At 42.1% G+C, this 13,228-nt stretch overlaps 2 protein-coding genes across 10 annotated transcripts in view; both read left to right on the top strand.

Moving 5' to 3' along the window:
- PARVB (parvin beta) overlaps window positions 1-9,839 on the top strand; it is a 120,779-nt gene extending 110,940 nt beyond the window's left edge. For 6 of the 8 annotated variants that reach the window (XM_008165976.4, XM_008165978.4, XM_042848190.2 and 3 more), the window contains 2 exons: window positions 1,933-2,005; window positions 6,439-9,839. In XM_008165976.4, the coding sequence (XP_008164198.1) occupies window positions 1,933-2,005; window positions 6,439-6,515 (150 nt within the window). In that variant the 3' untranslated portion in view covers window positions 6,516-9,839. Of the gene's footprint in view, window positions 1-1,932; window positions 2,006-4,107; window positions 4,398-6,438 lie in introns of those variants that run through there. The other 2 variants (XM_065583643.1, XM_065583614.1) reach the window with 1 other exon arrangement.
- A 2,253-nt stretch (window positions 9,840-12,092) lies between these two features.
- Window positions 12,093-13,228, top strand: part of PARVG (parvin gamma) — a 34,006-nt gene continuing 32,870 nt past the window's right edge. Inside the window, exon 1 of one of the 2 annotated variants that reach the window (XM_005296724.5) lies at window positions 12,093-12,901. The gene's annotated coding sequence lies outside the window, so the exon portion shown is untranslated. The remainder of the gene's footprint in view (window positions 12,902-13,228) is intronic. The other variant, XM_005296723.5, reaches the window with a different exon arrangement.

Consider the following 13,228-nt stretch of genomic DNA (forward strand, 5'->3'; position numbering starts at 1 on the left):
CAAGGCAGGTGATTAGTTGCCAGATGTGGATGTATGGGAGGTAGGAGTGGCTTCCTGGAGAGAAGAGAATCCAGGATGTGGTCTGAGAAATCCTATGAGAGAAATGCCTAGGAGTAACCGAGCCTGAGGATAAGATCTGAGTAGATCTTTGTTATCTTAGAGTTTTCTTTTCCTAATAAAGAAATGCCAAGGGAGTGGGTGATGATGGACTTCATATCCTGCATGGACTGTGTTTATAGAACAGGTTGGGAAAGATGAATATTTTATTACTTCATTAAAAAAACCCTCCATGGATACTACTTTGCTTTTTCTTCAGACTTTCTTTCTTTCTCTCTCTCTTATGGGTTGAATTTTTTTGAGTATAAAATCGTACAATGCCTATCTATAGTGCTATCGCTACTCAACTGTGATTGTGGTGTTGCTCGTTTATGTCTAGCTGCATGAGAGTCATGCTGAACTAAAGTTATTAGATATTGTTTTGAACCAGACACAGAAGAAGAAAGTGTGTCTGTGAGCATGGGGGAGGGATTAGTTAGCTTTTATTTGTGAACTGTGCATCTCTTTCTACCTCTGAAATTGGTTTTGCCTAAATAAATCAAGGAAAAACAGGAGTAGGAGGGAAGATTACAATTCTCATCAATTAACCCAACAAAGGGAGCTTTTTCTCATCCTAATGCAAAGGGGTTTTGTATGCAGAACTCCCTCACTCACTGAGATGAGTAGTTTTAATTAAATCTCCCCCCCTCATGCCACATATCTCCAGAGTCAGTCACTTACGGGGACAAAAATACAAAGATATCTTTATTCAAATTACCTTTCCACATGCAGAGAGGAAGAATTTCTTAAACTTCAATAGGCATCCAGAAGAAAAGCTGATTGCTCACGTTAAATCCTTTCAGACTAACATTCTCTCCCCAACAGGTTTCTCTTCTAAGGGCTTGTCTACACTGCCAATTTACAGCGCTGCAACTTCCTGGCTCAGGGGTGTGAAAAAACACCCCCTGAGTGCAGCAAGTTTCAGTGCTGTAAAGCGCCAGTGTAGACAGTGCACCGGCGCTGGGAGCCACGTCCCTCATGGAGGTGGGTTTTTTCTAGAGCGCTGGGAGAGCTCTCTCCCAGCACTGTGCTGCAACCACACAAGGCACATTAAAGCACTGCTGTGGCTGCACTTTAGCATTGCCAGTGTAGACTAGCCCTAATTGATCCGCTTCATATTTTCTTTCCTGTGTGTCTCCCTGTTTTGTTCTCTGACTTCGCCTTAATTCTAAGAGTACTTTTTGTGGATTACTGTTGCTGCTTGGTACTTAGTTTGTAATGATCTAGTAAAAATCATTTGAAAATGTTAAGCCTGACCTTACTTTTAATCTCTCTCTCTCTCTAATTGTCACCTGCTTTCTGTTGAGTAACTGCTGTTAAGTTCCTTACTGCATTGATGGCAGATGATCTGTTCCTTGGAGTCTAAAACACTATAACTTACCTTGAGTATCCAGACAGGAAGAGCTCACCAGAAATGCAGATGTTTCTGCCCTCATAGAAAGGCTGTGACATCTTGACTTCTCCACGTCCCTTCCTGCCCTATATTGTATGATTTATTGATCTCAGTAGCACACCAGTCTCCAACACAGAGACTTGATTGTTCTGCCAAGCTTTCATGGGGTTTCCTAATTCAGACTGTACTCGTATTAAATTTTTGACTCTTTAAATTTGGAAACTTTCTTCTTAAATGAGTCCCTCAGTAGATTTGATTTCTGTTGCCTTTACTCCTGGGAGGAAAACACCTGGGATTCAGATCAACAAATGTTGTTGATTTTAAAACCAACAAAATAAATCCTAGGATCATTATTACTGATGTCAAAAGAAGGGAGAAGAAAGTAACTGCTTTTTTATTGATTTGTTAGAATTTGGGAATTTATTTAAATTGCTTCTTTGCAGGTCCATAATGTTTCCTTCGCTTTTGAGTTGATGCAAGATGGAGGGCTCAAGAAACCAAAGGCTCGTCCTGAAGGTAATATATACACTATAGAGGCATAAACTATTTATACAGACATAGTGGCAATTACATCTCTAGTGTGACGACTCCATTAAAGTCAACAGGGTTACATCAGGAAATAATGTTGTGGCTGATGTGTATATATATATGCACACACAGTAAAACTTTGTTTATCTGACTCCCTTTTATCCAAAAGACTCCTTATGCATATCTGCATTATCTCCCTTAATGTACATCATAACAGGAGTAGACTCAACTATTAACAGGTTCAAGTCAGGCCCATGATTTTAGTAAATGATAGTGCTATATGATAGCTGTTCAGTAGCCTATGTTAGATCAGTTGGCGCTCTTAGTTCTTTTCCTAGTGGAAAGTTTACATAAAAAATTAGCACTAATTTGCTAGCAGCCTGATCACAGAGACAAATAACTGATGGGCTAATTTTGTTCCTATGGAAATCCGTGACAAAAACTCCCATTTGCTCCTATGGTGCAGGGCTAAGTACTGAACGAGCATGAAGTCTGAATTATGCTTTTGACTTTTTAAAGGTTGTACCTCTGAGTACCGAAGCTAATTAATGGAGCAGTGTCAAGAAGCTTGCACTACCTCTGCACTGTTTGCTCTTTGGCTAACGAGAAGAATTATGTCATAGTGACTGTCAATCGAGCAATCTTCATTTTCATTATGACTACCCCAGAAGTGACAGGTAGCTTAGCCTGACCATTACTGATCATTACTGCAGGAAAGCCATTCAAAACAGTGTTACTTTACTCCTTGCTCCAGACTCCATGTGGTTTGCCCTCTGATTCAGTGTACAGCAGTGGATGTTGTAGTGAGAACTGGGACAGATTTTGGTGTCGACATAGTCTTTAAATCAGCTGATTATTGTACACTTTAGAAATTAAATTTATTAATAAAAGTAGGAGGGCAAGGTTAGTTAATATGGCAGTTGTCTTGGTCTGCTTATCTCCCGGTTCACATTTGCTACACTGGGTTGAGTGAGGGTGCACAGAGCTGGGATTTCTGTGGAAGGGAAAGTAGCATCGGAGGCTGTGTTTGTTGCCAGTAGTTTCATTTCATCTTGCTGTGGAATCCTGGCACTTTCAAACATTAGTGTCCCTTTGAATAACAATTTGCAGTGGTGCAGTTTCTCACGCTCCACAGAATGTTTTATGTGTGGGATTCGCTGTGTATGCCCTGCTGTACTGGTGTCACTTTGTGCCTGAATAGACCGGAAAGCACCCCACTTTGCAGTGTAAGCGCTTTCTGCGGTACTCGCCAGAGACAGGTCTAGTGTTCAATTTAATATTTTAGTATATCCTGCTCCACTCACTCCCACCCCAATAAAATATCATAAGTCATCTTGTGTGGTGTATACAACACTGCCCAAATTACAGCCAAATTCTGGCCTTCGTTACATCCATTAAATATAATAGACACATCTGAAGGCAACATTTTGCCCTAAGTCATTAAAGTACAGTGAATTTTAGTGGGCTGCTTTATTATTTTCCTAAGGGATTTTGATAGGCTGTAGAGGTATTATTCATTTAAACTCTATTTTAGGCTATTTTTATGATTTATTGGCACCTTTTGTCGGCATTCTGTCAGTTAGCGCTGGCTGGGCTTTGGCCACACAAACTTCCTCTTACGAGGAGCGGAAGATTGAGATCATGCTTTTTGGGGGGCATGTCTGGTGTCCTTCTTGTCAGTGCTTCTCATCCCATGACCTATAATTACGCATGCAGTGAAGCTATATCTGATATCACATTACTTTTTAATCTAGCAGACAAAGGTTTAACAAGATCCGATGGCTAGAAGTTCTTTGGAAGGAAAAATTAAACTGGAAATAAGGCATACATTTTATAAGTGAGAGTAATTAACTAATAGAACAAATTCTCCATCACTTGTACTCATTAAATTAAAAGTTGATGTATTTCTAAAAGATATGTTCTATTCTGGCACAAGTTATTAAATTCAATGCAGGAATTACATAGTAAAGTTCTCTGGCTTGTGTTATGAAGGAGGTCAGACTAGAAGATTATGGACCCTTCTGACCTTAAATTCTATGAATCATTACATTACACTAGCAAGTAAAAGACTTGGGTTTATTCCTTTTCAGCAGGAGGAGTGAGCAACACGTCATAATTCCCTCCCCATCGCCTCCCACCAGCTGAGGTAGAAGTGGTGACAGTGGCTCAGAAAGGAGACCCACACAGTCTTCAAGGGAGGTCTCTAGGATGCAGGACCTTGAGAATAGGAGGGAAGGGAAGAAGTAAACCAGTGGAGTAATGGGAGATGGCGCAGATACCCTAAGAATCCCTGAAGGCGGAGGACCACCTGTCACCTTTAAAAAAAAAAAAAAAAATCCCATTTTATCATACCTGTAAAGTGATGATTGCAATTAAACTGCACTGTTCACTTATCTTGCAGACCCGGTACTATAACAAAGAACAGAGACAATGAATCTCAGTACTGGGCACCTTGAGATGTAGTCCTTGATCCTTGGCTCTAACAGAGCTGTGCTTAGTGCAGCAGAAGAAGGGGGCTTTATGTCACCTTCATGCTCCCCCAATGCACAGGGATGCTGGAGGTTAATTTGGTCTCAGGCAGAGATCAGAGCAGCCTCAGAGCTGCTCTAATTTCTAGCTGCCTGCAGTGGGCTCAAGGGGGATTGGTGGAGCATAGTGCTTTCTGGCCACGCTTCCCGCCTTTGGAATACTCTGTGCTGGCTGGGTGGTGTAGAGTTGGCTATGCAGGCCCTATGCCAGGTGTTGATTACTCAAGCCACAGTATCCTCAGCTAGCCTCATAGGCCAGCTTTAAGGGTGCACTGCACTACCAGAACTATACATTTGGTATTGGAACTTCAAGTTGGCTGCCAACACCATTAAGTTGAATCTGCCTATAGGTTTCCCTGGCCCACACCAAAGATTCCCCTTGGCTTGCTGATTGTGGAGGATGTGGCTGGTAAGAAACTTTGCTCCTTAGGGCTAAATTCACATTTAAATCTGTCTCTGAGGCAACTCGATCTGTTGCACAGAATGTACTAACACATTCCCAGGCCATTTGGGAATGTTGTACTGCTGGGGATGCTGTGGTATTATACAACTTCCTACGCCTTCTGGAAAACTTTGATATACAGAAACAATTCTGCTAAAACTAGGACTTTTCTTTCTGTGTTATAGTGGTCATTTTCATGCAAGCAAGATCTTTCTTAGGAGTTCCCCTGCTCCTGCTGCTTATGCACACATCCAAGAGTGAAGCAGGTGTGAGAGTGTGTCATGGAAATGATTTTTCCAAGCAGGCTGTGGATGTTTTATTGTACTTCAGATTGGTTTCCCCAGCTCAAAGAACTGTGTTTTTTCTCTCTTCTTTGCTCCTTATTGTTCTTCTCTCACATGTTGCTTTTTTGAGAATGGGGTTTGTGGGGTTTTTTTGTTTTTGTTTTTTACCTCTCTTCCTTCCTCTTCTTCCACCCGCACTGGGTCTCCTCAATTATTTTCCTCTTCCTGTTTCCCCTACTTTTCCCTCCTATCCTCTCCCTTTCCGACATCTTTACCTGCTGCTTTTCCCGTCTTCTGCACTGCCGACGTTGGGAGTTCCTCTCTTCAGTCTTGCAAGGGCACTGTGTGCTGTACTTTCCCTGACAGCCTTTGGAATGTACTTCTCTGCGGCACTTCCTCTATGTTATCGTAGCAACAGGACAGGAAGAGCAAAGAGAGAAGCTCTCTCTGTTGTGCATCTGAGGTGGGGGAATACCAAGCCATGAGCAATAAGCTTGAAGTTTGCAAAGGGGAAGAATGGGGAGGGTGGAAGACGGCCTGTCATTATGGTGGACTGTAACTGTTCATGCACTCTTCCCTTCCTTGCTCTGATGAAAATGTACCCACGCTCCAGCACAGTGAGAGGGGACGCAGGAAGGTTTGGCACACAAAGCAGGAGTTTAAGTCCTGCTCACTGCATAGCAAGTCATTGCAGAGGTTCTAGATATGGTGGGTCCAGAACCTCACATGAAATATACGGTTTGGACTTAAATCCCCACTCTGGACCCCTGGTTAGCAGTGTCCCTGGTAGAAACTCACTAGAAATTGTTAAAGCTGTGACATGGTATCTAACATGGAGTATTTTTCAGTTATTTGTGAGATATCTGGTCTGAGACAGAAGAACCCTTCAATCTATGATAAATTGTAGATCGGGGAGGGATAGGGGTTCTTTTTTTTCCCCCCTCCCTCCAGAGAGAAGTTTAAAAATATCAGTGATTAAAGAAATGGCTAAAGTTTCTTGAAGTCTATCATATGATGCTATGCAAGGGAACTGGACCTGTTTTTTTTTTAATTTTATTTTATTTTTTATTCTTTTGAGTTCACAGATCAGAAGACACTTTCTTCCATTAATAGGAAACTGGGAGGTAGCACTAAAGCAACCTAAGAATCTCTCCTTTTCTTCCACAGATGTTGTTAACTTGGATCTGAAGTCTACCCTCAGGGTTTTGTACAACCTGTTCACAAAGTACAAGAATGTTGAGTGATCCTGGAAGCTGCTGAGATGTTAATCCTCACAACCTTCTTAGGAAAAAAAAAAAAGGAAAAACAAAACACCCTCTATGTTCCCTTTGTGCCTTACACTATATTCCATGCTGCATGATGGCATTCCTTCTTCTGTTCACATTATCTCCATGTAACTCTTTGCATGACATGCCCACTGAAAATACTTTGTGTATTTTATGTTAGCTCCCTTTTGAAATATCATTTTTACATCTTTGCTCTGAGATCCTGGCGGGTCTGTTTGCTAAGGTCAACAAGCTTCCTTGTTATGTTGATAAAGAAATCTACTACTAGTTACTTTGATAAACAGGAAAAACTTGAACCCTTCTTGATGGGGCAATGCCTATATATACTTTCTTTTGTAAACTACTTGGTTACCATTGGTGGTGGAAGATACACTAGGCTTGAGTGTTATAAATACAAAAGCAGACCCCTGCATTGTAATGTATTTAGAAACTGCACAGTTTCCATTGAATAAGGTTTGTGTGTGTTTCTGTATTTGTTTCCAAGGACACCACCTGAAACTGTACCATGAGGGCTTTTTCTCTCTTTCGTGTTAACCTCATATTACCCAGTATTATTTCCACTTGATGTTTACACACAATTAGCCTAGAAATGGAATTCTTGCCTAATCCGGTCATAGCTGCTTTTCTCTCCCTCCTTTTGTGCTGAGGAGGGAGCCGTAGCCACACTTGAAATGTGCAGTCCAGATCAGCTCGGTCAGGAGCTGGTCAAGGACGGACGGGCTGGATTTATGCATTCTTTCTAACCCTTTCTGGAATGAGCAGGGGGAATAACCGTTTGATTGCTTAGAGGTGCAAGGTTGACCTTTACATTCATGTGGAAAAGCTAAAGCGCCTGCTCCTGCTCTCATTGAAGTCAATGGCAGTTCCAGCATTACAGAGCCCAAAGTCTGTAAACAGAACGACAGTTTTTGTTTTGAAAATTAAATGGAGCAAGGTCATTTTTCAATAAGATTTTGCCTCTGCTTCCTGGGTTATTCTGGACAACGCCATATAATGTACACCAGTATCGAACACACTGGACTGCACTGAATTTGGAACAGTTTAGAGGTGGGATCCCAGGGCTGAAAATAACATAAGTTTCCTTTTAGTGATGCTGTGATGAGTTGACTTCATCCCATCATCCCCAGTGATACTTTGCTACTGCTACGAACTCTGGACTCAGTGGTATAATCCTTAGGCAAAGCTCCCATTGAAGTCAGTGGGAGTTTGCTTGAGAAAAGACTAGACCCTTTGAATGTATCTACCTTGTCACAAGACACCTTTACAGGAGTAGATAGATTTCACCTGATTGTGCAGACATATCTGCGTGTCTAATGATGCGATAGATAGTTAAATGAACAAAGAAGGCAAGGCTAGGATGTGGTTTGTGTGAGCAGGTTATGGGCAGGGCTATTAAAAGAAATAGTATTATACTACCAAAGTAAGTTATTTGTAGGCTATGTATTTTATAGCATTCCTTCCCCCAGAATGTGGAGGAGAGATTCAAAACCACTATATTATTGCTTTCTATTTATCACATTAGTCACATTTTATGGGCTGCCAGGTTTTATGTAAAGCATTTAACAGAGCGGCCTATCAAGGAAGACAGTGTTACTGCATTATCTGGGCCAAGTTCAGTCCTGTTGTAAGCAGAGACTCATCTCTCATTGACTACAAATGAAATGCCTCTGCTTACACCAGGACTGAACTTACCCTTCAGCGTTAAAGACCAAGAGGAAACGCGTGTCCCCTTACTGTGCTATGTGAACTGTGGTGTAATTGTACAGAAGAGTCTTCTCTTCATTAACATTTTTGTCTCAGCTTGACACTTTAACAGTGACTTGCAAAAGGAGAAAAACACTTATTTTTTGTTTCTTTATGAGGTATAAAAGTGGCCTAAGGGGGCTAGTGTCCAAAAAAACAAAAACAAAAAAGTGGGAGGAGGTTTTTACTTGTTTCTGTTTGAAATTCAGCTTGCATCTATCATGGAAGATGCTATGGTGACTGAAGAACTAGTGAGTTAGATTGTAAGGACTAGATTCACAAAGGAATTTAGGTGCGTAACTGGGCACCTAAGTCCAAAATTTAGCTCCTCAACTCCCCTGCTCAGCTGCTGACTAGTCCTCTAGATCCCTAAACTCCTACTTAAACTCAAATATTGGATATGAAGTGGAAGAGCTTCAATAGGAGAGAGTCAGAGCCCCAACCCTGAAAACCCCATAAGCCAGCAATTAGGGCTGCACCTAGGAGTTGGGAGACCTGAGTGCGAGTCCCCACTCCAAGTCAGGCAGAGTGGTGATTTGAACTGAAGTTGGTTTTGCACATGCCATGCGAGTGCTCTAACCACTGGGCTATTTGATAGTCCTTATATGAGTACTCCTGTGAGCAGGGGACTGCAGCTTTGGGACCTTTAGTTTGTATGCCATGGGCAAATTGCCAACAGGATGCTTTTAACTTAAGAAGGGCTTCCCCAAAAGCAATCAGTTTTAAAACACAATCATCTTGATATAGCTCCCCACCAACTAATATTGTTTATTTCATTCCTAATGTGTGGGTTGTAATGGGCTAATATGTTGTGGGTTTAAAGCTTAAAAATATAGGTCTCCCTCCATCCGTGCTAAAGAACAGGACGGCTAATATTTTGTTCGTGTGATTGGAAATTTTGAATTCTGCCTCTTAGTGTAGAGTTGTGTAGAAAAGGCCAGGGAATTCTGAGGCTTGTTGCATAGTTTGTGAACACTGCATGCCCAACATTCAAACTTCCACATTTATATATGGTTAATGAGATTGGCTGCCTATACAGCCTATGTAATGTGCCTTGTAGATTCACCATTGGAACTGCGGATTCAGTCCCAGCCAGTTGTCGTTCAACTTGCTCTACGGCTCAGAAGAGGCCTGAGCTATGGTCAGCTGTGTCCTAACATTTCACAAGACTGCAAAGCAACAAAAACAGTGTTTACATCAGTGTAAAAACTTACACAACTTTCTTTTCCCCACTAATAGAAACCCAATGCTTTGTGTATTAATGTATTTTAAGAATCTTTTCTACTATTTTTTAACAATGTTCACTCTGGATTTCTGTTACTAAAAAAAAAACCACACAAAAAACCAACCTTGCAGATGAGATACTGCACTTGTCATACCATGGACAAGTCTGGCTTAGTGAGAATGTAAAAGTAGTGTACTGTAAGCAAATTACAATGCAATCCTATGTTTTCTAAAATCACAGCAGGAGTGTTGTGGAACTTAATGCATGGTTTGTGATAACTGTATTTATTCTAATAAACAAATGATGATTACATAGCTTTCTTGCTCTTATTTGGCCTGCTTTAATGGGTAAAGTTATAATAAAAGGAAGGACATGAATGAAGAATGCATTTAATGAAGACCAAGAGGCCAACGAGATATTGGTCTGCATAGGCCTTAGAAAACAGAGCAGTCTGTCTCTGACACTGGTAGAACAGCATATGAAGGGGTCCACTCACTGCAGGTGCATCTCTCTCTGCCTGGCTCTGGGAATTAGCTTTTGCCCTATGCGGTGGCTCCTGCCATCAGTTGCTTTCTCTCCATCCCCCCTCCCACCTCCATGACTTGGAGTGCTTCCTCTTGGATGATTCAGTCCTTTGGCCAGTCACTATATAGTCTTCCCCCACCTTTCCAGGGCAATAACATCCCACCAGACAAGCTGTCCGTATGTCCTCTCAGGCAGTCTTCTATTCCAACTCCAACTCTGTGCCACTTTGCCAGTGGCTGGTAGTGGAACCCAGGCCTGCCTGCTACTCTAGGTTCCAGCCCAGGGACCCTGTGACTGCCGTTGCAGTTCTTGACTCCTTCCTGCCCACCTCTCCATCTCCTTGCCTTTCTCTGGGTTTATCCCCAGAGCTTCCTCCACTCTGCATGGCCGCTTCACCTCCTAGGCCTCTTGTAAGACTCCCTAGTCCAGGGCAGGACACCAGGGCTTACTTGCCCCCTGGAGCTCTTCCTTGTCCCTGGCCAAAACCTTTTCACTCTAGGCAGCAACTGCAGATCTACTGCCTGAAACTCTTTACTGTGCTTACTTCCTGGCTTTATAATGCTATCCCAATCCCTGCCTCCCAGCTCTGCTTCATCTGCCATTAGGCCCTATCAAGCCCTTGGCCCTCTCCAGGTGCAGAATCTAAGGTTAATGGACTCCTTCTGATCCATGTTAACCAGCTCAGGGCTTGTGTGGGGGTGGACACACCATTACACGCCACTTAGACTATTGTACTTAGATCGGGGCATCTTATCAGTAGAAAGAGATTGGGGGGAATTGGAGAACAGCAAAAATAATGACTGTGAATGCATCAGTTAATGATGGGAAGGCTTTAGACAACAAATCCCAGTTAGTGTGGTTGAATAATGAATGAGTATATGTGGGAGGGGTACGGCAATCATCTACCTTTATCTGAGGGGGATGTATGGTGAAGAAGAAGAGGAATTGAGTAGTGCTAGGGGGCTATAACTTGGAGTAAGAATGTGAAATTTTTTAAAAAGGGAAAATTTAGCCTAAATATGGTGGTATATGATATCGGAGTCGGACGCATTAGGCTATGAAATAATCTCCCAAGGGAAGTGGGGGAAGCCTTACTGCTTATGATGCTTAAAACTGAATTGGACTAACCACTTGAATTTACTTCAGGGAATCATCATGCATTAGTAACTGGATGGATACGACCTAGTAGGCTTTCCCCATTGGTAAGACCATTACAGTATTTTAAAATGTTAATTAGACTAGGGGAAAATCTAAATCTGAAGAGCAGTTTTGCCTTTTCTGTCTTCAGAAAGAAAAGTATTTAATCACCTGAATGGTAGGTGCTACCGTATACTACTTAAGAGAGAGATGCAATGTTATGTGCAGTATGACCACAAATTTCCCTGTCAGTAAAATACTAGGGGGTTCTCGTGGCAGGCAGGGGAGTGAGGAGGCGAGGGGCAGATGTGGGCGAGGGGTCAGAGGAGGCAAGTGGCGGGTGGGGGACTGAGGAGGGATGTAGGAAGCAAGCAGTGGGCCGGGTGGGGTGAGGAGGTGAGCGGCGGTGGCGCATGGCCAGCGGGTGGATTCCCCCCTTTGGGGAGGCTAGCCCCTGACTCCACCTCTTCCGCCCGCACCCTCCCCCCCACAGCAGCTGGAGCCCTGAGACCCCCTGCGGCTGGAGCCACAAGCCCCTAGCCCGGAGAAGCCCCGAGCATCCCCCCCTCCTCAGCCAGAGGAGCCCCAGGCTGGACGAAGCCCCGAGACATCTCCCCCCCCACACCTGCCCGGAGGAGCCCCAGGCCAGCCACAGCCCACCCCTCCCCAGACCCAAGCCACCCAGATATGTTTTTCATTATTATTTGGACTATTGTTGTACAGACAACAACTTTTACCAAAAAAGCAAAAGAAACAATAATAAAAAAGGCAAGAACGCGCAAAGCACCTTATTTGTGTTTCTATTCTGTTAGGTCCAGTAAAGAATAGGGATAATTGTGCATTATTTTTATTATTGTTTGCAAAAAAACCCCTAAAACCTTCCATAAATAAATTACAAAGATGTGGATGTATATATGTGCATATTACTTTATTAACTGTAGAAAAAAAAAAAATTTTTAGGAAAAAAGTGTCAATGAGGCCACCAGCAAGAGTTAGTAGCTGCACTCTGAGGCCACCAAAATTTGTTGCGAGAACCCCTGGTTTAGATGCACGTTTACTGCAGTAGTTATAGACGCTAGCAGAGACCATACGTGTTGACATTAGGGCTCTGAACAGAATCATGGTTTCATTTTTAAAATGTAACATAAGAACTGTGTGTAACTTGCCTCTTGATAATCTTCAAGCTGCTTTGAATGGAAGGCAGCAATTTCAACACAAAGCTGCCCAAAACTTTATCCTATGATAGGTTTCATACTCCTTTCCCATGACCTTGCCTTGGTTAGACCCCTTGAGGAACACTTAGAGAATTATTAAAGGCAACATGGTGTCAGTTCTTTTATGCAAAATGTTCATATGCAAATTGATTATACTGACTAAACATGGCATAACGTCATCTCTTTCCTGTTGCTAACAAGCCAACCTTTTCTCTTGAAAACCACAGTGCAAAATGAGGAAGTAAGGGACTGTTCTAAACTGAGTGCAAAGAACTAGTCTTTCTTTTTGTTTCTTGCCTACTTTTCTCATTGTGGTGTTCTAATGGCAGCAGTATAAAATTAGGTGGATTGATTGAATCCTGACACATGCCGTTTTTATTTTTTCAGACTAGAAAGCCTTTTGTCTGGTACTAATTTTGAGCTTATTTGGAAAACCGCTTTTGGCTTTTTCCAACAGGAAATAAATCAATTCAAACTTCTTGGTGTCCTCATCTGCAAAAGTAAGTGTTTCATGTATATTCTATGGTAGATTATAATTATGGTAGCATTATGAGCAGTAAAACATATGTACTAGCTCAATGAAATTTGGGGAACCAGATTGTGAAGGGATAGTAGACACAAAGTTAGGTGATTTGAACTATTAATACAAAATTATTATTTTGCCATCAGAACAATCTTATCTGCTATTTTCAGCAATTAAGGAACCGTTGCATTGCAGCTTATAATATTCTAGCAACGCTTGACATACCTGAAAACTTATTGACTACCCCTAGCAGAATGCAGAAAAGTAAATAACTTCTGCCTTTCTCAAGATCTAAGAAAATGTA

The sequence above is a fragment of the Chrysemys picta genome, chromosome 1 (assembly GCF_011386835.1).
Source record: "Chrysemys picta bellii isolate R12L10 chromosome 1, ASM1138683v2, whole genome shotgun sequence".
Lineage (NCBI taxonomy): Eukaryota > Metazoa > Chordata > Testudines > Emydidae > Chrysemys > Chrysemys picta.